The sequence below is a fragment of the Scatophagus argus genome, chromosome 2, assembly GCF_020382885.2.
Source record: "Scatophagus argus isolate fScaArg1 chromosome 2, fScaArg1.pri, whole genome shotgun sequence".
NCBI classification, from domain to species: Eukaryota; Metazoa; Chordata; class Actinopteri; family Scatophagidae; genus Scatophagus; species Scatophagus argus.
The window spans coordinates 19,327,576-19,353,723 of NC_058494.1; the positions used below are offsets into that span (position 1 = coordinate 19,327,576).

Genomic DNA, 26,148 nt, shown 5'->3' on the forward strand with positions numbered 1-26,148 from the left:
AGAGCATGGCTCAGATTTCAGCCTAAGAGGAGAGAGGGGAGTCAAGAGGGAGGAAGAGAAAGAGACAACTAATCTGTGCTCATAATTTGGACAGCCTGCCGGTACTGACAGCCCTTATTTGCCCTCTCGCTCAGCGTGGATTGTCTGTGTTGTGTTTTTTGGATTATTTGGATGGCACATTTTAAGGCGAAAGGGATTCCCACCACAGGGAAAAGACTAAGAGGGTGTCCTGGAACAGAGTGAGGAGAGGAGGAGGGAAGACAGCAGCAATTTTACCCCTCATCTTTGCCTCCGCAGGCGTTTCTTCTGTGGAAGAATGGGGGCAGGAGCTCTGACCATCTGTGTGAGTAAAAGCTACAAAGCCTGAGTTGGCTCAAAGACTTGCCATTCAGTCTGCTAAAAAAATGCTTAACGGGACTATGTTGGACTACCTACTCTTTTGGTGTGTGTTCTGGTAGACACGACAAGTCAAAGGAGGGAGAAAAGTCCTCTCTTCTCAAATATCCTCAAGTTTTCCCTGCTTAGATTAAACTTTCCGTGACGATATTGAGATGAATACTTTCGCTTGCAGACTTAACAGACAAAGCAGATTCCTTGCCAGCCGGCACTACAGTCTGCCATCCCAGTACAACACCATAAAAGTACATAAAAATACACTTGGTAAACTTCATGTTTCCTGCTAACGGCTGTAACTTTTTCCAAGCAACTTTTTTTTCTCCAGTGCCTCGATTAGGTCGCTTTCCACAAATAATCCTTTATATGGTAATTGTGTTTGCAAGAAGTAAACCACTTTTAACAGTCTAATTCTTGTGTACATTTAGAGACTGCATGGCCCTAGCAGCAGTTTCCTTTAGTTGAGCAGCTGTTTCTTCTGCCGCCTGTGGTGTCTTTGCTACCAGTTGCTTCAATGGCCACCCACACAGGGACAGAGCAGAGGGGAGGGAGAGGGTGGAGGGCTGCGAAAGGAGAGCACATGCTTGGGCTTGCTATCATCCTCATGAGCAAGTTAAAAGACACACAGGAAGATGTCCTTTGACTGTTAGCCTCTTTAAAAAGATTGTTTACCCACTTAAAGATGTATAAAATGTTTTGGACATCTTTGAGGCACTTCTCAAGAGGAGAGGACAGACTTTCAACATTCATTAACTACTGTCAAGGGACTATTATTGCCTTGACAATAGGTTTCTTCTTTCTTTCTGTCAGAGGTTGTAGTGTGAAAATATTTTAAGGATGGGGGAGGGGAGAAGGAGATGAGGATTATTTGGCTCATCACAGCAGACTGTCCCAGGGAACAATAGAGGCAAATGGGTACCACCAGGAAGTGTTTCCCCTTCTTTGGCTGTTTTGGTTCACATATGCTGTAAAGTTGTTTGTACTGCCAAGGGGCAATTTAACAGAAACCCCTCAAACTGACTGCAAACACTTTTAATTCTGAATATCTTACTATAATAATCATGGTACATAAAGAGGGAGTTCTCTGGGGTGAGTGAAAGCTCAGAGGGAAGATGGGTTAGTTTTCACACCGACGTGGTGACAAAAGTCTGTGTTTGCAAAGGAACTTGTTCACAGCCAGGGTTTTACATGGGCCCAATACTGTATATTGTCTGCAGATTGGTCCTTTCAGATTTAAATCTTTGTTTTGTTAATTGTAATTTACTTGTAGAATGTAAGTTGCAGCAAAAAGAAAAGGAACATGTCCAGGACTGCACCATCTGCCAAACTACATCACTGTGCCAGTCATCTAAGAACTATTTAATTACTTAAGTTTGGGGGTTTTCTAGGAGCCTTGTGGTTTGCTTTGTTGTACCCTCTGAGCATTTCATATTTGCATATTTCTCCTATGTTGTATTCTCAATGTTCACAGGATTACTGAACTATTTGTTGCCATCCTAAGAATGAATAATTTCTGTAGGTGTTTTCTCCCTCAGTTCTTCTCCTTTGGATCAATGTCAGAGGACTTAGGCAGTGGGGTTTGTGAATGGTGAATGCACGAGTGTGTTCATAGTGACATCATACATACATCCGTGCATGCAGACTGATAAAACCAGTTTAAGATTAGACATGTGAAATTAATATCTGTGCATAACTCAATATCAACTGTGTGTGTGTGTATGCATGATGGTAAAGACAGATTTGGAGGGACATCTGTTCAGCAAGGCCTAACACAGTCAGATCTACAGTAGCTCAGACCAGCTTAACTCTTTAACACCTGCATGAGTAGTAGTAGTACTATTGGAACCAGCAGGACGCGGCCCTGGTATGTTCCTCCATTACCACTTAAGTAGTGCTGTGACCTATTAACATTATTACCAACAACAAACTGCCACACCCGTACAGCATACTACAAAACTGTTAACTGTTTATTTGTTCCACCTGTTAGATCTGACAATCTAAAGTTATATGTTCTGTTTTTTTAAAAATGCAGTTAACTTTAAAAGGTTGTGTTTAAAAAAAAAAAAAATGAAATGAAGTGTTTTATTATAAATCTTAAAACGTCATGACGACGTATCAAACCTAAAAAGTAGATGTACGGTTTTAGGGCAACCATTCTTCTACCATATGGTTAAAAATATCATTCATATCATTATGTGTCAATAAAATCAGAACTTTTTTTATTTATACTTACCCAAACATCTTATTTGAACTGACTGGTAGCATCTTCTTGCACCTGAAGACCAAGCTGGGCTATTATTAATAAAACACAGTATGTGGATGCACAGTGTTGCTACTTTGGAGGTCATGCAGAGTGGAGCAGAGAGAATCAAAGTCGAGTGTTCTTAAGAAGCATCTGGCGTTCATTAGGAAGATGCAACTTTCATGCTCCTGTAGACTGGATGACTGAGCACCATTAATGAATAGCCTGCACAAGCTTCTCAGATGCATGTCGTATCAAAGCTGCCAGAGCATCTGCTGTGGTAAAGATCTTGCCTCCTTAGCCATCTCAGCACCATCTGTCAGGTGGGCTTCAATCAGCTGACCTGAGCATGGCACATGCCCGTACCCATTCTGTCTGGACAAGTGGCCACACAGGGAATAGAGTCGCTGTCACTTCCTCTTCACCACCAGCTTCGACTTTCCCAACACTGTGACTAAATCACAGTCGGGTGGGTGGGGGCCTCTCATTTCACCGTGTGGGTCAGTTCACTCGTTTGAAGCGGCCAACTATGGAATGAGAATACGTCACATGGTGCAGTTGTAGCTATGGATACAAGAGTGAAACTTGGTCTGAATCTGCGTTGCCCTGAAGTGCAGGGCAAGTCTCTTCCTCCTCACCCAGTGTCTGAATCCTGCCTCTGGTTTGTGTCTTCACTCTCTCACTCCTGGTACAGACAGTATGCCAAACGAGTCGGTAATTTCCCCTGCTCTGTCTCTGCTCTCACGTTATCCTATCACGTGGAGTTTTCTGTGTGCACTCAGTGTTTACACCCAGGGAAAGACTACGAGAGTGTGTGTGTGTGTGTGTGTGTTGTACAGTCTGCACATCTACACACTGAGATAGAGACAGCATGTGGCACTGTTTGCCTTGATAAGCTATCGGATATAAAACACAGAACAGCTGGTGAATTGAAATACTTACTTAGTATATATATATATATATATATATATATATATACACCGAAACCCTGGCTTACAAAGTGTGTGTGTCCACTGAAGAGACTCAACCCAGCTTAGATCACAAGATGCAGATATTTGTACTTTAGGTCAGGATTTAAATTTTCTCCAGTATTTAAGGACATTGTATGATATACTCCATTATATTTCATGTGACAACCACAGTTACTTTGCAGAACACATTTTTTTCACACAAAATATACAAGTTCATGAAATGTTATGTATATATCTATATTAAACCAGCATAAACATCATATAAAGTGTTAAAAATAGCTCCACCTCAACCTGCTGCTCTGCTGTACTGAAATACTACTTACAAATAAAAATCCAATAAAGTAATAATTGTATACCAGTGAGTAAGATTTTAAAAGCAAGACCCGTAACAGATTATTTTTTACATTCTATCACTGCTACCTGAACAGACACACACACAGCTGTGCTTCCATTACTTCTGGGGACATTACATTGACTTACATTCATTTCCTGGAGGCTTAACCAGCACCTAACCATAACAATAAACATTAGCTGCCTAATCCTAACCCTGACTTTAACTTAACCCTAACCTCAGCCTAACCTTACAGCAAGTCTCCACCCTAAATATTTAATGATTTACATTGTGAGGACTTGCATTTTGTCCCCATGAGTAAGGCGGGTCCTCACAGTGTGACTGTGTAAACAGACTTTTGTCCCTACAACTACAGGAATACGCATCCACATAGACACAGAGACACGCTTCACTAGATTAAAAGAAGTTTCTGTTCAAAGAGCCACCTCTTGTATGCTTCACTCTCAGTTCATAAGTTTCAGAGACTACTGAAAGGCACACTGTGCTTTCTCAGAAAGTTTTCCAGTAAAATCTTTTTATCTGCTAGTCTCCATCTTGTACACATCCCAGTGTAGGCATTTGGCTTGATAATCCTTCTAATGCTCAGCACACGATCCACTCAAAGTAATATACATGGTTGTAGGCCACCACCTCACCTGAACATATATGTGTGTCTACGCGCATATGCCTGTTTGTGCAAGTGTGTGTGTCACTCCGGCAATGCCTTTAACCAAAGGTGTTGCGTGGTAACCTGATATTTGTCGTAGCAACACACTGCATGGCCAGCCCTCTCAGCTCTCAGCACACACTGTCCTTTAAGTGCATGACAGTGTGTCTGCAGGAGGTGTGCATGTATGGCCTCCGCAGAGACACCCCCACCCCTACCACCACCACCACCGCACAATTTTAGTTTATGGAGCAGGGTGAGCTTCCCTCTTCGAGGACAGGAGGTGTCTCTGTGGTGTCTGACCTCATGCCGGCTCCAGCACTGGCCTCCGTGCCCATAGTGTCAGCGGCTGACTGCTGCTGTCTGCTCTTCTCCCTGCAGCACAACAAGACGGCGGTGCAGGTTAAAGAAGACATGAAGAAGATGGTGCAGATACCCATACTGCGACCCAGGACAGACAAGCACCCCAAGCTGTTTGGAGCATCCCTGTTTGAGTTGCAGGAGAGGGGCCTGTTGGTGGATGGTGTGCCTCTGGTGTTGCGGAGGATGGTGGAGCATCTCTGCAAGCATGGTGAGGAAAATCGCAGTAGAATAGAACAGAGCAAAAACTAACTATAATACATGATCACATTAACTATCTCGTCAAATTTAGCTGTTTTGCTTTTGATGAGTGTGCATTTAGTGTCTCATTCTGACTTATTTCCTTTGTCACTGTGGAGTCTCACTTTTTTATGTGAAGAAATAATGTAATATTATATTTGAAAAGTAGTAAAATGTAAGATTCATAACATACTGATATATTGTGTCATCTGAAGGAAATTATGATATGAATACAACTGATATCATTGTATTACTTTGGGATTTGGTCCAAGTAAATTGAACAGTTTCAGTTATATAACAGATTCCATACAACATTCGACACATATCTGCAAATCACAAGGTACTTCACATTACAACTGTTATGTTTTAGATTTTTTTTTTAACTGTTTCAGACTTCCACTTTTTAGTCATGTGATCCATCACAATGAACATCAAGTCTGCATTGCATGCATTATTGCTAAGAGGTAATGCACTGCAGGCTTTTCATTTCACCCTCCATTTGCAGATTTTATTTTGACACGCTATTTAACAAGTACATCAAAATTTCATATAAAAATATAGTTTTTAAAGAGAGAATGTTATACAGAAAAATTAAAAAGACAAAAATACTAAAGAAAAAAGAGACGATGCAATACTTAAGAAGTCCAATATGATTGACCCCACCAATCAGAGAATATAATGATTACAGTATTTGTTATTGAACAATCTGATCATATTCTGCAGTTTTTCTGTTTGGCCACCAGATGTCAGTACAGGGAAGTGCAAATTCTGCCTCATGACCACTCAACCCACAGGGTTTTTTAAAATATAGCTAATAACTGTAATGATAGGTGAGTGGTTTCTCTTACAGTATTTCACTACACAAAGCTGGCCTATAATGTGAGCAGCTCCATGTGCACCGGCAGACATGACGTTACTCCTTCAGGATAACACTGTCTGGTATCTGAGAGTCGGGGAGTTTGTTTTGAGGACTGCATGCCCGAATTTCCTACCGCCACCATTGACGTTTGTTGTGAAAAAATACATTTAAAAAAATATTCAAAAGTACCATATCTCCAAATCTGTGTTGTTGCTTTCGATAATCCACAAAAAAAGCAGCACACTATCAACTGTTGAATAGGGACTATTTCTTTGGTAGAAAGTAGTTCCAAATCACTGTATACTGCGGATTATTTTAACGACAGGCACGTGTCTTAGTCATGGATAGCTTAAAACATGGGTAAATGATGCCAATTTTAAATATTTAAATGGATTCATATCACTCGAGTCACACAGAGAAAGTACTTGGTCGTGTTTTAGTGTGAGTGAACCTTGTAAAGGTAAGGGTACCATCTATAAAACATGGTTCTCGAGTAACATCTAGTGGTAACCTTGTAGACCTGCAACAATATCTGCAATGCAAGTTAGCCATTTTTAAGGTACACATTTCAGGCTTAAAGTACTGTAGAGGTAAGTCTACACACAGTATTCAGTGTATCTTCCAATGGGGATCCAAAAGGGGATGTTGCTAACAACTGCAATAACGTTAAATTCATGGGGAAATGTAAATGCAAGCATGAAAGCTTTAGGTAACCGTTAGCTGTCATCAGTTCTGTTTAACGTTTCACCTGAGTTTTTCAGAACTGTTCAATGGTTAAAAACAAAAACCCATATACATGAACAAGAGAGTTTTTTTATTACACGCCACAAAACAAAAGTGTTAGCCCTCATGATTTTGCCTTTGTTTACTAATACTGGGGTCAAAGTGCTTACCCTGTGTGGAGGTCTTCCACGAAAGGTCATGGGATGAACAGGATCAAAATGATTTCCCTTTTCCTTCCTTTGGGATGGAAATTTTAAGATAAATGCCAGTTATATTTTCGGATATAGCACTATTTATTGTGTACAACTAAATAGACAATTACATTTTTTTCCTCATTGTACTAGAGGAGACATGAAGGTCCTACATGAAACATCAAGAGGAAAAGCACTCCATATCACAATCTAGAGAAAAATAATATTCCATATGAATTTTAAAGAAAAATTTGCCACTTGGAAGTGTTGTTTGAACCGTTACTGTGATTGCTTGGACCAACATTACAAGCTAGTAATAAAAATATTTGTCAGTTCTCCATGGAACACCACCTGGGAGGCCAGTTAAATTTATTTAATCCCTTCAGCCCTCTTGTTGACAGGTTTGTAGATAGGCTGGCATCTACTAACTTGAGTTAATTGTAAGTGAATACTAAAGTTTCCAGTGTTTCCCTGATTTCCTCCAGCCTTGAATCAGGAGGGTCTGTTCAGAGTGAATGGGAACGTGCGCACTGTGGAGACCCTGAAGCAGCGGCTGGAGAGCGGAGAGGATGTGGATCTTCTGTCTGAGTTTGATTCATGTACCGTGGCCAGCTTACTTAAGCAGTACCTCAGGGACCTCCCAGAGGGTTTGGTAGACTCGAAAGTCCAACAGGCACTCATACGTCACTACCAAGGTAAGAGAGAGCACTTTTTGTTTCTTGTATCTCAGACTTGTTGCCCCGGTTTAATCATATGTGCTTATTTCTAAACAGTTATGTCTTATTTGTCTTGAATTATCCTATCAGCTCAAGTAGTTTTACTTTTTTTTCACAAGCATCGTGCGATTCCCAAATCCACAATTTGATTTTAATACCCTCAGAAGTGTAGTGAATATCTGGGTTATGGATGGGCAAAGCCATCTTTAGGGCCTGAAATTTACTCTACACACTGCAGTCGTCTGCACAGGGGATCGCATATGAAGGCACTGCTGGGTCTCTGTGTCTAGAAAAGTGATGGACCTCATATTTCTGGCAATAATCTTGAAGGTCATAAAAGGTAAAATGAGTGATTTGGCAGGGGAAGTGTCTGTGCTCAGTCTCTGCTCTCCTCCCTTGCTGTAATTTAATCTCTTTAATGGGAGATGAGTGTACAGTTTGACTGCAGTATTCGTTTTGCCCTCATAAACCCCATAAATATCAGCATATTTTTCAGGGCCTATGGCCAAACACTGCTTTAGAAAACCATTGGAGAGCTGTAGGCGAATTGGTTTGACCTCCTTGACGGTATTTGGAAAATTTAGAAACATCGAAGTGTATGATGAAAGGATGATTGACCTTTTAAGTATTGCTAGCTTTTAAAGTGCATCACAGTCTAGACTCATTGCACAACAGTATCTCACATGAATGGTTTTCCTATTTGTGTAGTTGTAGATTACAGGATGTGGATTTCAATATTACTTTATTAGCTTATTGTTTATATATTCTGCTGTAGCAAATATTAAGAATAAATGCATGCACATTTTTACAGGTGAAACTGTTTTAAATCAGTTACTCCTAATATTTTTAACAGATTCTCATGTCTGCTTTAGTCTGCTATTCAAGGTACAAGTTTCAGTTAATTATCTTTCTGCAAAAAAGGTTTGCACAATGAAATCCAATTTTGTGCTATTTACAAAGCAAAAATGATATAAATGGATGAATAATTTGTTTTTCTTTACTGTTTTTCACTCTTTATTTTCCCCAAAAAGTACAAAATCATGGTTAATATAATACGGTTTTGCTGTGGATGCTGTCATGTTTTCTTATGTATTTGTTATTATTTTTAAAAGACTCAGTAAATTGTCACCATGGAAAAATAAAACAGATGATATCTTCATTTTGAGCGTGAGCTTTTTAAAGAATAACAAAAACCGCAAAGCAAAAAGAACATACAAATAAAAGTGTACCGGGTTCAATTTCTCACCTCTGTTCATGTCCACGCCCAGCTTATGCCATTCTCTGCAGTGAGTCGGTCCTCTGGATATCTGGCTTTATGTTGCATGTCTTTTGATAAGCGTCCTCTATGTGAGTGACCTCTATATATGGATAATTACATGGTGTAGGTTTTTTCCATCCTTCAAAGTATGTTTGTCTAATGCTTTAACCTGTGAAAACACAACTTGTGGCACACACGCAATCTGAACTTTACTGTTTTGTGATCATGCTCTAAGCCATTGATCGGCCCACCCCCACCCCAGACAGAGACGTACACACATGCCCGCCTTCATACATGCACACACTCACGTAGACGCACACACGCAGAACGTTTGCGTCACTCATTCATTTGGGATCAGTAGCCATATCCGTTTATCCAACTCTGACCCAATTATGCACCCCAAGTAATAGCATCAACATATTTTCAGGCTCTTTGCTCTAATGCTCACGTATTACTAGTTACAACAACTCAAGATTAGACTTTGCAGAGAGCAGGTGGATGCAAGCAACCTGCTTGAGACCAGCTGATAAAGTATTTGCTAAACTTAAGGTATCAATGTTATTAAATGTATTTATCTTACTTTGTCCAAAGTGAAGCAAGTTGTCACTCATCACTCATGATTTATTTCTTTGTCATTTTATAGTGGGTATAAAGACTTGTTGAGAAATGGCTACTTCACATATTGGAGCATTTACTAACTTTTCTACATTTTGCAAAAAGAATTCAATTCCAGTTTTCCTGACCAGAAAAAAAACAGTGACTGTTAAAAAAATAAAATTTAAAGGATTCCAACCCCTGACCAACAGCTTTTTCTTTGTCGGTAGAGAGCGGTGATGATGCCTCTTTGTCAGATATGAGAGATCTGCTCCAGCAGCTTCCACACATCCACCACAGTCTGCTCCGCTACCTCTGCCATTTCCTCACCCTTGTGGAGTGTAACCACAAGGAAAACCGGATGACTGCCTTCAACCTTGCCACTGTCTTTGGACCCAATGTCTTCCAGTGAGTTTAACCTTTTTTTTTAAGGTGGATATTGTCACGCTGTTAAATAAAAATATCCATAGACCAGTCTCACATCACTGTTAACATTCTCTCTCTTTTTATCCTTACTATACTGTACAACCAAATACTGTTCCGTGGCGATTTAAGTCCAGTTTTATTGGAGCTTTAATACCTTCCAATTTGCAGTAATTGAGTTTTTAGCCTCTGGGGACATTTCAGGAAGCTCCAAACACAATACTGACATACTGCATTATGAATGATTAGATAAACTGATCAGGTGTTAGCAGACCCAGGAGCTCTAAAGCAACAACATCTTTGATTTGGAGTCATTTTTTTGCTGACCTGTTGAACTCAAGTCCAGTATTCACTTTCCTTTGGGACTGTTTTGGTCTCCACCAACTATTGAAGGATATGTCTGGGTAATTAGCTGCTAAGTGCTCCACTGTGTTCACCAGAGGTGCCAGCTTTGTTTCTCTGCCATTTGTTGCTGGACAGGAAGCGTACAGTCACCTTATCAGACCTTTTTTTTTTGCTGAAAAATGTTGCCTGAAAGAGAAGCTCTATAGCACAGAGAAACTGTAGAGCCAGGTGATAGTTCTCTGCGGGGTTGTGACTACTATCAACATTTTCAACCTTACGCAGTCATTTGATCCATTGTCAGTATAGCTTTATTGGCTGCATTGTAGCTTGTGATATATGTGAGCTCCTTATACTTGTATTATAATCATGCTTAATCCAATTTCCAGTTACTGGGGATTAAATTAATGCCTCAGTCTGACATTAATGATTCACACTCAAGGGCAAAGGAAGCAACTTGACTTAACTAAACGTATTCATTAAAATGTGCATTCCTTTACACAGGGATTAAAACAAAAAGTTTTGGCAAGTTTGATGTGATCCAAAATATGTCCGACTATGAATGAAAGAGTAAGACAATATAGTCTGGAAACAACTAAAGCTAGGGATTCAGTCATCTCCTCTATTTCTGTTTCGTGAGTCAGACATTGAACACTAGTTTCATATGCCAAAACGGTTGGATGGGTAGAATGATTCCACTCTTATAACATGCAGTGCATATTGAGTAAGATCATGAAACACATGTCAAGTTTACCTCACAAACACACTGCAGCTGTTTTTAATTTGGTCGCAAAAAATGTCTTTTTATGTATGTTTTTACTTAAAATAGAGTAGAGGTCTTGGTCAGTATCTCAAGAAAAACAGGCAAATATATACCCACAAAACGAATTAATCTGAAAGTATTAACACAAAAGTGAAAATACACATTGAACAGGTACCACTCAGTACCACCTTAGTACAGAGAGAATCTACCTCTCTGTACTGAATTCTGTCTAAATATGTGGCCAGCAGGTGGTGCTCTAGCTTATTTAGTGAAGATAAAGTCATATCAGTGGAAAAGTCTGCTTGTGACAGCAGTATTGCATCACATTTTTCATAAATGTCTCATTTAAGCAAAACCAACTTTTGATTTCTGCAAACCTCAGCAACCGGATGTTTGACTCTTCAAAGTCTGACATTATATTACATTAACAAAAGGTCACCTGCTAATCTGGCGAACAAGTCGAAGTAAATGTCATATGACATATAAAGAACGTTTGATGTTGATATGTTTTCAGACCTTATAGCCATGTTCATAATCAGTGCTTCATATGCTTTCCCGCAGCTGCTGAACTAAGTACCTCTATCCTCACTAGTGTATTTATGATGGGATTACTGGGCAGGGAGTTTCAAATCATACTCATTCATTTTGACCTACATTGACAGTTCTAGAAACTGGTGACTGGTGGGCATCTCCAGTCATAAACTGGGATATTCAGGCTGGGAAACCCTGCCTATTAAAAAGATCAGGTCTCACTGGACAGATCCGAGAAGAAGAAGCCCTACTGGATACTGTTTCGTACTGTACAACCTGTTCTCTTCATCTGAGGATGTACTCGTGTGTGCGATGAGGTTCTATAATTAGGTCTTCAGTTAGGCCTACAGCTCAGTGTACATCCCGCACAGCTGTTCAGGGGCATCAGATGTTTTACTTACTAGGGCAAGTGTTTTGTTAATCAGGTCGACTAGCTGATGGTTAACTTTAAATTTCAGTTTCATAATCATTGTTGAATTAGTTCAGTGCTGCAAAGTGAAAGAGGAAAATGAAAATCAGAAGGACATTTTACTGTTTTATTTTTTGTGTTAATTTAATGAAATCTCAGTTGTTTTCTTTAATTTTTTTTAATCTTTCATCTCTTCTCCCTTTTTTTCCAGTGTGGTTCCGGGTTTCGAAGCAATGAAGGACCAAAATATCTGTAACAAGATCATGGTCAAGCTCATCCAGAACTACAGTAATATATTTGAGACTGACAGAGATGGAGAAGGCTGCGTAGAGGAACATCCCACCCTTATTATTGTCAAGGTAGAACACCAGATGCCATTGTTTATATGTAATAGATCTGTGGTGGTGGTCAGTATAGTGTAGTGCAACTGGTCAGACAACTAGCTGTGAGTCAAATGTTGTGCCCATGCACTTTAAACAGCATGAGTTCCTCCCTGTCCTGTGACCTCACCCCCTGCCCATTGACTTGAAGGCGTGATGCTCTATAAATACAGGCTTACATAATGTCAAGCTAAAATTGATTTAGCTATCGATCTTATATCACAGCCTTGCATGAACGACTCCTCCACAGGTGGCTGTTTTGAGTCTCTGCTTGTTGATTTATATTTGCTGCTTCGATGGCTGACGTCTTTATTGATTAGCTGGTTTGTTTGGTCTGCTGCTTTTCCTGGCGGCATCTTGTTGCTGCATTTGTATCTATCTGAAGAAACTGTGACTAGCAAACCAAGCACAGTACAGCAAACTGTCATTTTTAATAATCTTTAATAGATTTGTATTGTTTTTAATTGCCAAAGTATAGATAAATGCTGAGGACGAAGACCAAGTTCCCAATTTTCCAGAAAATGTTGACTTGACACTAAATATCAAAGAAAGGTTTTGAAAAATTATTTTTGAAACATTTTATTTTTATTGGAAAATGTATGTTAAGCTAAAAGTACATTTTTCAGATAACCCAATGGGTTATTTAGCATGAAGAGACCTCAAGCAAACTCAAGACAGATGGGGCATAGAATAATTATGCTGGGGATGGAAATTAAAAGTCTTGTCGACTAGTCTAAAAGTAAGAAAACACAAACTGAGCACGGTTTAATGTTAAAAATAACATAAATATTACAAATAGTATAAGAGCCATTTGAAACTGTTAGTAAGATCTTAGATGGAACGGTTAACATTTTCATCAGATGATTGTTTTTTATAAAGAAACATTTGACTTGGTAGACATGACATTTCAGGAGACACACTGACCACGTCAGTGGCATATTGATATCTTTCAGAATCAAAATGAAATTTTATTTTATTAAAATTGCAATAACATAGTGTAGGATAAAATCCCAATAAATTGAGTTTGTTCCAGTGCAGTCGGTGACATGAGAGGAATATTTACCTCTGCAACAGCTGTAGTATTGATGTCATATCATGAGCGGAATTGCAAAACTTTGGCTGGATTTCCACTTTTGAAATGACATCCTTCACCAGAGTCTATAGCAAACGTCTCCTTTGTTGATTGATGACTGTGTTATTGAAACACGACATGAGCCATTTGATGCCATGGTGGGGTGACCAGGGAATGACCGCTGGGATCTAACTCCCCGTGGGTTTGACCTCTCATCTCTCTTCTCAGGGCACCTCTCTAACCATTTTTAACATCATCAAATATGGTTTCTGGTTCCCATGTGACACTCTGCTTACTGTGCAAAATAAAAGTGCTGAAGATTTTAATAATATAAGAAATTAAGTGATCACATGCAGACTTAGCTCGTGAAATCCAAAGGTCCACATTCATAGTGACAATAGAATTCAGTCCGGAAACACTTTGATGTCGGTTTTAGCAATAACATTCTCCATCTCACAAATACCTGTGCTGTGTGGTCAGTGCCTGTAAGGGGGCTGCCACATGAGACCCTGCTGACCTATGGGAAACCCCTCAGTCAGAATGAGATTGTCTTTCGCATAAACATGCACATATGCACATAAACACTAACACAGCAGCACATATGATCACCGGTGTTGCCTTTTCCTTCAGTCACGAAATGCTGATGAGCAGGAGGCGTGCATGAAAGTGTTTATGTGAGAGATATGTGTTTGAGGATGCAGACTGTCAGCTCATTAAAATCTATTCTGTACCCTGTTGGCAAGGCTCACAGAAGAATAGCAAAAGTAGAACACAAATCCCCAGGAATTTTTCTAAAACGACTCCCTGATTGTAAAAAACGTGTTTCTTGGCTGCAGTTACAACAATGAGAAGCTGGAGATCAAAGCTTCCTGGCCTCTGTTAAGCATGATTTGTTGCTCCTTTTGTTACCCTGCCCTATGTACGACAGTGCATTACAAATGTGACCATTTTCTTTTGTCCTCTTTGTGGTCCCAGGAGGCGCACGTGACGGACGCAGACACAAACAAGTCACACAGCCAGCCCAGTGCAAAGACACCAACGCCAGTTCCCAGGACAAAGCTTCATGTAAGGCTTTACAGCAGCATTCATGCATGTATACATCTTTGTTTATGCATCAGTTCTCCCCAGTGTAACTGTTACAGAAATCTTTATATGAGTGTGTCTGCTGTGAAACGCAGTGTTGTTGTTTATGTATGCGTGACATTCCCAGGTCAGACCTTTCTCGAGCCCTTCAAATTCCCTTACATAGTCCTTTTTAACACCAACCATGTGATCTGTGTGACGTGATTAACATAACATGGGCATGTTTTGGAAAAGCTGTTTTCTAACGTCAAAGCCAATTCTCAGTGCGTCTCTGCAGGTTTCTGTGAGCTTTTAAAGATGTTATCATTGTCAGCTGACTATTGTGACCCGCCTGGAATTGTAATCAGGTCACTCAGTGTGAATAGATGACGACCTTTTTAATAGTGAGCTGACATAATTGATAAACTATCATTTGTTGTCAGGATAGGGGTCTTTACAGCTAGCACTGTTTGGAGTAGAATTTTCTCAAACTTGCTAACATTGTCAGATGGGCTAGTCTATCCTCAGACTGAACTGACAAAATATCATGTGCACTGGAGGAGGATTTTTAGTTTTATTTTTGTACTTAATTCATGGTAAAAAATTTAGCAATAGTAAAACATCATGATTTCATTTTTTCCCAGGAGCTGCCACTGTAACATGTCAGATTAACTCACGGTTGTCCAGGATTGTTTAAAATGCCCTTAACCGCCACAGGGAATTCATTCTTTTGTGGTTAACTGTCTGTGTACTGTTGTACAAATAATACTCCATCCTTTTTTCAAGGCTGGAACAAAAAACTCATCACAAAAAGCAGACCTTCTGAACAAATCCCCCACTAACACTCCACAGGCGAGGCCGAAGAAAAGGAAGGTACAGAAAACATCATTTTATTACTTTCATTAATTACTGTGATTAATTGTTCTCGTTTAAGGGGCTTGGTCTAATGGTTAATGTGGTCCATTTCTCACTTTCCTATAAATGCTGCCTACTTTCTTATCTGCTGTAATGCCTTGGTGCTGATTAGCCTAAGGCCATCTTTCAGACAGCCTCTGTTGCCTGTGGCCTCACTGCTTGGTCACATGATGTGATTTGATAAAGGCAATCTGCTGCAGGAAACAACAGCACGCTTATTTGCTGTGAGAGACAAACATGGGCTGTGGTATGCTCCCTTAAGTGTGTTGTGGTGTGGGTGTGTGTGTGTGTGTGTGCGTGTGCGCGAATGAACTCTGCCACAAGAGCTACATTTGGTCATGCATTTGATTACAATCAATGCTAAGAAATTTCCTGTTTGCTGGTAGAAGTTGAACATTGTACATTTTGTTTTGTCAAGAGCTACTGTACATCATGAAATAAGCTCAGTTTTAAAGTTAGCACATGTAAAGTTAAGTGCACATCCATTCATATTTGTACTTAAAATAATGATGATCCATTTCCGTGAGGGTGGCTTCATTTTTACAACAAAGGCAGGCAGAAATTATTATTTCCATATCTTTTGTGGTAGTTATACGGAATGATCTTAAGACTAGTGTCACCATAGGGATAAAAGAAATGCTGGCTGACAAGAAGATAAACCCAGGAGGGTATAAACATCTGCTGATGAAGGATGTTTACTTCTCTCAGTAGTCAGTGAAAACCATTCTGCTTTTAGGAAAGCTGTAATGTAATTTAAGCTTAAGAATGTTTGAAGTTACTTGAAGCTTAAAGCTGAGAAGCTTTGCAGCAATCTATATGCAACTTCCAGTAAAGTTTGATAACAGCATGTTGCCTTTGAGATTTTTATTGGGGGCAGTTGTGAAACTTTGAAAACAGCACTGGACAACAAATTCAATGATAGTGATTACAAACTGGAAAAGAATGAGCTTCATTTAACGAGAATTAGGGGATAGGTATTGTAAAAATGAATCAGCGCAGTAACAAGGAAACTGCATTCACTGACAGTAACTGCTGTCAGATTACTGTGCTTCTTGTCAGGAAAACGCAGTATCACCACTGAAAGATTAACGTTGTCACAGGAAGTTAATCCCGTTACTTCACCTTGTTAGCAAACAAAGTGTCCTAAAGAAAAAGAATAAATACTTACCAGTTTGCCCAACAGTAAATCAACAGAGCACAGAATGTTGCATTAGCACAATTTAACAATCACAAAATGCTTCAACAAGCACATCCAGGGGAGTAGATAAAAGTTGTCAATGTTTGCTCGGACAGAGATCTGACAGAAAGGTGGATGCAACAGTGTTACAGTGGCTTGCGAAACTATTTGGCCCCCTTGAACTTTGTGACCTTTTGACACATTTCAGGCTTCAAACATAAAGATATAAAACTGTAATTTTTTGTGAAGAAACAACAACAAGTGGGACACAATCATGAAGTGGAACAAAATTTATTGGATATTTTTAACTTTTTTAACAAATAAAAAATGAAAAATTGGGTGTGCAAAATCATTCAGCCCCATTGAGTTAATACTTTGTAGCGCCACCTTTTGCTGCGATTACAGCTGCAAGTCGCTTGGGGTATGTCTCTATCAGTTTTGCACATCGAGAAACTGATATTTTTGCCCATTCCTCCTTGCAAAACAGCTCGAGCTCAGTGAGGTTGGATGGAGAGCGTTTGTGAACAGCAGTTTTCAGTTCTTTCCACAGATTCTCAATTGGATTGAGGTCTGGACTTTGACTTGGCCATTCTAACACCTTGATATGTTTTTTGGTGAACCATTCCATTGTAGCTTTTGCTTTATGTTTTGGATCATTGTCTTGTTGGAAGACAAATCTCCGTCCCAGTCTCAGGTCTTTTGCGGACTCCATCAGGTTTTCTTCCAGAATGGTCCTGTATTTGGCTCCATCCATCTTCCCATCAATTTTAACCATCTTCCCTGTCCCTGCTGAAGAAAAGCAGGCCCAAACCATGATGCTGCCACCACCATGTTTGACAGTGGGGATGGTGTGTTGAGGGTGATGAGCTGTGCTGCTTTTACGCCAAACATAACGTCTTGCATTGTTGCCAAAAAGTTCGATTTTGGTCTCATCTGACCAGAGCACCTTCTTCCACATGTTTGGTGTGTCTCCCAGGTGGCTTGTGGCAAACTTTAAACGACACTTTTTATGGATATCTTTAAGAAATGGCTTCCTTCTTGCCACTCTTCCATAAAGGCCAGATTTGTGCAGTATACGACTGATTGTTGTCCTATGGACAGATTCTCCCACCTCAGCTGTAGACCTCTGCAGTTCATCCAGAGTGATCATGGGCCTCTTGGCTGCATCTCTGATCAGTCTTCTCCTTGTATGAGCTGAAAGTTTAGGGGGACGGCCAGATCTTGGTAGATTTGCAGTGGTCTGATACTCCTTCCATTTCAATATTATTGCTTGCACAGTGCTCCTTGGGATGTTTAAAGCCTGGGAAATCTTTTGTATCCAAATCCAGCTTTAAACTTCTCCACAACAGTATCTCGGACCTGTCTGGTGTGTTCCTTGTTCTTCATGATGCTCTCTGCGCTTTAAACAGACCTCTGAGACTATCACAGTGCAGGTGCATTTATACAGAGACTTGATTACACACAGGTGGATTCCATTTACCATCGTTAGTCATTTAGGTCAACATTGAATCATTCAGAGATCCTCACTGAACTTCTGGACAGAGTTTGCTGCACTGAAAGTAAAGGGGCTGAATAATTTTGCACGCCCAATTTTTCGTTTTTTTATTTGTTAAAAAAGTTTAAAATATCCAATAAAGTGTGTTCCACTTCATGATTGTGTCCCACTTGTTGTTGATTCTTCACAAGAAATTACAGTTTTATATCTTTATGTTTGAAGCCTGAAATGTGGAAAAAGGTCACAAAGTTCAAGGGGGCCAAATAGTTTCGCAAGCCACTGTACTTAGGCAGCTACAGAGCTGTGGCAGCAGTGGTTGCTACTAGCTACTAGAACGTTCAGCTGAATCCCACTGAAGGTTTCAGAACAGAAGCCGACAGCAGTAAACTATTATTACGACAGTACCAAGGGTCTGTTGTTTTGGAGCTTTTGTGACGCTAAACCCATTAACTTAAAACATCCAACTGCTCATTCTGAAAATTCTGAAAATAAAGCTCTAAAAGGCTTGACCTCCTTAATGGTTTATCAGGTGATTCGTCAACACTATTAATATTAACTTTTATAGCTGCATTTCTTAAACACTGCTGTAGACCCTCTTCCATAAAATCGGTCTCACTCTCAAGGCCAGACTCAACACAGGTTTAACTCTGATTGACACTCTTACATCACAACTAGAGCTACACTATAAGTTTGGTACTGTGGCACTGTGGGGCAGAGGTATTTATGAGTCATTAAATTATGGAGTATTTATCAGCCTCAGGTCAGGTTTAGAGAAAAGCACTCAAACAAACACACCCACGCTTACTTCAGTTAGAGAGCCCTAAACATGTTTGTATTAACTTATTTATGCCTGTCGTTAAAAAGCAAAGGGGAACTTGTGTTTTGTTGAACACACAGAGATGTTCACACATGAGCTTTGGGCAAAAATAATAGGGATGATATGGAGTATTGCTAATTCATTGTTTTTGAATTACCGGTAATACAGCATTGCAAGAAAGCCTTCTGTTGCTATGGAAGTGCCCCCCCAAAAAAACTAAACAAAACTAAACATCTGAACAGTTTTTTGAAATATGCAAATATAAGCTTTTATCTTTATAATAGAGGTGTTTATACTAACAACCACTATTTTCAAAAGTCCTGTGAAAGTAGTTGTGGTGGTTCTGCGAGCAAGAACAGGTATGGATCAGATCGCAAAGACACTTCTGAAAACTGAGAAATGAGCTGTCACCAGTCAGTGAATAGAGATCAGTTAATAGAGTCCAGCTACAACTGCCTCTTCATTGTAGAAGATTACTGAAGTTTGTTTCACAAACAAACTATCAGTTAATCCATGATTTAGAAACCAGGTCATATCCTCGTTTTGGTCTGTCAGGCTTCTTTGCCATCTGGCCTATTTATTGCCTACTTGTTGTTCCTCCATTTGGGCTCTTTTTAATGCATAGACAGAAACTGAGAACCAGGAATGGAGGCGGCATGACGGGTCAGTGGTTAACGTTATTGAAAACAACCTGCATTTTTAGCATTGGCTGCCTGAGTTTCCATGACAGCATCTGGAAACGATCACTAGTATATAATCACACAATACCATTATATCTTTGCTATTATTTTGTGGTGTGTCTAATGAAAATTATTATGCATGATATAGTGAACTAAAATGATCTGTTCTCTAACTTGCCAACTACATTGCACAGACAGAAAACAAAAACATAAATTTAGATGAGGAGCATATCGCAAGATTGAAACAAGTGTTCGGAATTTTTTTGGATGTTGCCATTTGACACATTACGTGGAATAGAGTTAATAACAGTAATAATTGTAATATTATGAATGATAATTTCTTTTTAATAATGATTTAATGTCCAATTTATTTTTAAAGGAATGCGAAATTGGTATGTTGCAGATTGACTATAAAGTATTGACTGTAAAGTACCACTCAATTAAATTTGTTTGATAAAGTTTTAATTGGTATAAAGCGAATACAAAAACAACACTGGCTAAAGCACTTAATCAGAGAAAATTAACAACATAAACCAGACAAGATGACAGCACCCTCTCACCAATACTGCTGAAGTTCATTATGATGAATCTGTTTTGTGTCTGGACTTAGGAACTTCCTTCCTGACAAAATCAACTAAGTGTCCCCATTTGTTTTCTCTTCTCCCCTCTGTGTTTTTCTGTGAATGACTAATTTAGATAAATCAATCACAAAGCCCTGAGGGACAAAATCCATAGCAGGTCTAGCTAAAGAAGCTTGTGGAGCTAATATGTTCCCAAAGATTCACCCATTAAGTGCACCAGTGACTAAATGGAGGCAGCATCCATAGATTATAGAACAACCCATTACGTTAAGCCCCAAATGGAAATGTTCTGCTGATAATTGGTGTAAAGAGGAAAAAGTAAGCCTTTTAATTCAACCAGTAGACATTTATCTAGATCCTGGCCTCTTTTAGCATTGGTTGTTTTTGACCATTATCAATACTTAAGCTGCTGGCGTCAGAACCATTTCATACACTGTTTACCACAGCCAGCCAACTCTCTGGCCTCAGTGTTCATGAGCAGCCACAGCAGTCCTCTCCATATATATATATATGTATATATACATATACATATATATATAGTAAGCGAAAGATCTTTGACGCATTCTTTAACACTTCTCTCAGGCTTCCTTGGTTCAAACGCAGTAAAAAATGCAGAAGGGCTCTTTTCACAATGTGGCTGTGGTTAGATTAAGATTCTTCTCCTACACTACAGTCGGCGGCTCACGCTGTTTACACCCACTAAGGGTCAGCACGGTAAGACAAACATCAGTCTAACCTTACAGTTTTATGAGCTAACCTCTTTTCTCCCCTCGCCTCTTTTATAGTGCTTTTATTGCTTTCTGCTTCACCTCAGACAGTCTTCAAATGCATGTGTTACCGTATCCTGAGTAAAGGTTCAAGGTGTGTTGCTCTGTGTGTGTGGTTGTATGATGAGCTTGATGGTGCAGAAATGTTAGCAGCCGAGTATCATTTACGTCCCATGCTGTCTTATGTTTCCTGTCAGGAGACTCACCTGTTGTTGACATCTCTCTCTCTCTCTCTTTCTCTTTCTTTCTTTCACTCTCTCTCTGTAAAACAGGTGAGGAAAGGGAAGCATGACAGCATGATTCAAGTCATTCCTCAGCCGTGCCGCTCTGCTGGGTCGCCCCATGTAAGGCCTCTGTCCATACCAATACTTTTGCCTCTAACCTCTGAGTTCAGGAGCCCCAGTCTTGAGGTGATGGAGACAACTCCCATTCCACTAGCTCGCCAAGATACCCCGGACACTGACTTACAGCTCAGCCCCACTGGCAGCATGGAGACCCTCAACAGGTCAGTGTGTCTAAAAAATGACCAATGCAAAATGATGTTTCTTACAAGTTGCAGGCTTGGGATAATAATAACTTTGCTCAAATTATTTTTTTTCAGAATAAAGTTTAAGAGGGTTGATCAATGGTACGTGTTCAGGAAAGTCATGTAACACAAAACGAAACTTCACTGCCAAAAACGTAACAAAACCATTACTTAAAAAAATATTATATAATATCTTGTGATGTCCTGTTTCAATGTGGAAAACTCGGGGGATTCTAACAGAAGTAACTAAGTAATGACCACTGTGTGCATAGACGATGTGCTATCAGTGGAGGGTGAGAGTGAAGAATCCTGAGTGTCTGAGAGAGATCAGGGATCTAAAGCCCAAGCCTCGTGGCAATGTGCTTTTGGCATGCAAACAAGCCTATTATAAGAAGCTGAAACTGGACCCACTTGGTGTTGAGTGTCCTCAGTCCTGGAATAGCAAGGCTACAGCTGTGTCTGTTGTTGGGGCTCTTGCTGCTTTGACCAAGGGCTTAGACTAGCATTAACCTTGACTGTGATCACATCTGCAGTGCTCAGCTCAAAATTTCAATACTGTGTTGTTTAAGACCTCGTCTCACATCCTCCAAATCCAGTTTATCCGTTTGTATGTTTTCATTTGTGTGATTTTTCTCATTATGTCTCACTGCTTCGGTAACAACGTACCTTAAGTATAATTTACCTCAGTGAAAAAACTACAAAATATAATGCGGAGTAAAGTAATACTTGTCATGTGTGGGATGTTGAAGTACTAAGACGAGAAATGATGATGCTGCTTTGGCTTTTACTCTGATGTACTGAACACACCCAGCAACCTTTAGTATGACATTAATCAAAGTTTTAAACCCTGTCGGCACCAGATCCATTAACACATTCAATAGAAGTGTAGTATGAAACGCATACAGTTGTGTGCTCTCACACATACCTGTATACTGAATTACAAATCTCACTACACCTACTTACAAGCATTTTTAAAAAATCATATGAAAGAAATATCATTTATATAACAGGGTTTGTGGACTATATTTATATCTCATATACGTTGTACATTTTCAGTGTATTTGGTGATAAAAATTACTTTTGTCATCCTTGAAAATTCAAGTACTAAATTGTTTTTTTTAAAAAAAAAACCTAAATCACCAAGGCCAATCGTTAATAGAACAAGGCTTTTAATCTTAACAGATGTTCTTGACTGCATTAAATGGCAAATATAATACCCCCAAGGTGGTAAGAGCTTTCCTCACCATGTCAGGGTATCAGTAAATCTCCTGGCAGATTTCCCCCACACCCTTAAATTCTCCTTGTCAGGTCGCATTGGGTGACTGATATACACACAACGTGATGGGGCACCCAAGTAAAGTGCGTCAGCAAACTGAACTCATTGGTATTTTCCAATAGACACCTGCAGACTGAAGTCTAAAATGATTATACCATCTTTAATTCAGAACTACTTTTGATACTCACTATAAGTGTTTGAGGTATCAAATGTTCAAAGACGAAGCATGTGTGTGAATACTGTGAAAGATAGCTAACGTTTCTGAGTTTGTGTAAAAAATAAAAAGCTACTTCAAAAATTACTTTTAAGTAGCTGTGATTTCGACTCAGCAAATGTATGATAATTTTCCATGAGTGCGTCCACTTGTGTTTTTATATCTGTAGCTGCTTTCATGCCAGCTTGTCAGCTTGCTCTCACTTTCCATAGGAATGTGTCAGACATATCTGTCAGCATAATGCGGCACATACAGCAGCACAGCCAGTTGGACTACAACCGAATTAAACCTGTGAAGAATGACAAAATGGTGGAACTACTTTTGTTCGACATTTTATATATTAATTAACATGTTCTGTTTGCAGATGATTTTACTTTTCATTTGTTTTTATTTCTGTAGGTCATGAAATTAAGAATTTAGAAAATATTTCTAACCCTTGTTGGTGGTATAGAAGCAATTTTTAAAATTTATCTGATGATGTGTATTAGATATAAAGCACCTCTGTGCTGAGTCACTCTGCTCGCTCAGGTGACTTTGAGCACCCACGAGAAGTCAAATCATCATCCTCAGCCTTTCCTATTAGACACGCGTATCCACATTTTGACTTCTGTCCTGTATGACAGTCTTCAGGCTGACCACGGTTAAATATGTAAAATCTTTAAGATAACACTTTGCCTCCTCTTTATCAAATACATTAATCCAGTAATTTTGTATGCCACAGTACTCTCACCTGTACCTGAAACATGACACCGGTCTCATTCACCGCGCCCATATGACATGAGCCAACATAGCAGCATCATGTGAACTTACGCTGCTGTCAGCATTGCGTAGTTGCACACAGGGGACGCATACTGGCTTTTGTGTAGGGTTGCCATGGTTCTCTGAATCTTGTGATGTAACCACTGGATTTCTTAGAAGCCCATTGGAAATTGGTGGGAGTGTGGAACGTTGCAGTGTGGTGTGAGTGCCGGTTCCTTGTGGGTATAATGACATTGTTGGCTGGCTGTCAGGAAGTCTCATCCATCTCCCTGAAAGCCTGCAGCACATATTTACAGCAGGAACATGCTGGCTAGATAAAACTGGTTGATATTGATGCCTTTTCTTACAAATCTCTAACAACACAATGGCCTGTATTTGTAGATTTTAGATCTAAATAGAGTCTTAGTCAGTCAGGTCACAGGATACCTAGAAGTGCCAAGTCAAAGCCTATCAGTTTTGGTGATTTATTCTTGAAGATATTCACAGTTCATCCAAGAGCCTTCTTTATTTTTTCAGGCCTAAAACTCCCCACCATTTGGGTGTCAAAACAGCAGCACACCGCTAATACTGTAAATATCATGTTTGATAATCATTGAAGCACCTTTTCAAGCAAAATTTCAAAAAGTAACTGGTTTCTATCTTCCAAAATGTGAGCATTTTGGGGTTTTTTTTGAGGGTATTTGGATTTTGAATGGTTACTTTGGCTTCTAGTCTGTGAGAAATTGTGATGGCATTTTTCACTATTTTCCAATATTAAAAGAGAAAAGGATTAGTATGTAGAAGTCCTAAATACAATGCATGCTGGAACTGAAGGCCATTACATTTCATCTGTAAATCACTGCATTCAACTGCAGGTCTGTCTTTGCCTCATTTTAAAACCTGAGGCATGATCGAGCCAAGGCTGTTCTCTGTGTTGTTGATTGATTTTCTCTGCTGGAATGAGCGTATAACAAGCATAGCTTAGCCAGGCTTATCCAACAAATACTTTATGTCATGACCACCACACAATTTGTGCTCTGAGATATTCAAAGAATGTTCAGCACCCTTCAAAAAGCTGATGGTTCAGGGGTCCTGAATGGCCTGGAGACTAGACAGAGGAGCTGAGACACACGGGGAGCACTTGGGTTTTTATTAGGCAATGAAGTAAATTGCAAGAAAATTTGCCTGTTTTGTTTTTTTTGGAATAGAACCTCAACAAAAATAAATACAATAGAAAACAATAGAACCTAGCTTCACTTTTTGAGGAAAAAAAAGTGCAAAATTGGTTATCAAACAACTAATCACAATTGTAATCTGCAGCATTAGAAGTGATGGCACCTCGAAAATAGTCACACATCTGAGATTTTATAAGAACTTAGAACTTGATTATTTACACTACAGCTAGTATGGTTGCGTGCTTTAGAGGGATTTGGAAAAAGCCAGACAGGGCAGGGCAGGAGAAAAGGGACCCTGCCAAACATTTCTGGAGGACTTTTCAAGTTGCCAGCATCTGCTGAGCCTGACTACCGTTGTTTACACATTTTAAAAAAGTGGAAAAAGTGGCGCATTTCCACATTTATCACCTTGTCATTGGTAGTTTTCCGTTCACCTCGGAGCGATCGGACCTTTTCCGATTACCTCTACAAAGCTTCTTGTTATCCCCTCAGTAAGGTAGTGGGTAAGCAGGATTTCCGCTTTTGCAATTCACGACGGCAGTGAGGCACACATTATTTTAATACGCTTGCCAGACTGTGTAACACCAGTTAAGAACAAGGGTGTGGGGGACAAAGTATTCACCCATGTGGCTCCACACGAATTTGGAAGTGTTTGTGGTGCACTCCACCTGCACCTAAGGAGCACAGACTCATTTCCTGTACGTTGTGTCATTTCAGAAGACTTTTGAAGTTCAGCGAACTTTGGCCCATTTAGATTCCGGCCTGAGCTGAAACCTAAATCCTTTGTTTTGAATTTATTGAGTGCTGCCCAAAGGGCCAGCGTGGTTTCCCTTTCCCTCTTCATGCCTGCCCCTGACAGTAAGCCACATGAATGCACTTCATGTACCAAAACACAGCAGAAACCCAAACAGTCACTGATTGGTCCACTCAACAAAAACTATGTTTTTTGTGTTTCAGAACATCTGAGACTCAACATGTTTACAGCTTAATATCAGGCTGTTTATTGGTACAATAGGCAAAGCTACACTATATAGACAAAAATATTGGGACACTTTACCTCTACACCTGCAGGGACTTTATTGACGTTGCATTGTAAATACACAGACAGCTTTGCAGCTATTGCACCTTCCACTCTTATGGGAAGGCTTTTCACAAGATTTTGGAATGTTCCTGTGGCAATTTTTTGCCCATTCATACAGTAGAGGATTTCCGAGGTCAGACACTGTTGTTGGACCAATAGACCTGGCTCGCAATCTCCGT

At 39.7% G+C, this 26,148-nt stretch overlaps 1 protein-coding gene across 1 annotated transcript in view; it reads left to right on the top strand.

Annotated features, from left to right (window-relative positions):
* The first annotated feature begins 60 nt into the window (after positions 1 to 60).
* Positions 61 to 26,148, top strand: part of fam13a (family with sequence similarity 13 member A) — a 56,090-nt gene continuing 30,002 nt past the window's right edge. The window contains 8 exon segments of the mRNA XM_046416182.1: positions 61 to 343; positions 4,986 to 5,175; positions 7,463 to 7,672; positions 9,776 to 9,953; positions 12,225 to 12,372; positions 14,441 to 14,530; positions 15,314 to 15,400; positions 21,232 to 21,464. Of these exon segments, the coding sequence (XP_046272138.1) occupies positions 317 to 343; positions 4,986 to 5,175; positions 7,463 to 7,672; positions 9,776 to 9,953; positions 12,225 to 12,372; positions 14,441 to 14,530; positions 15,314 to 15,400; positions 21,232 to 21,464 (1,163 nt within the window). The 5' untranslated portion in view covers positions 61 to 316.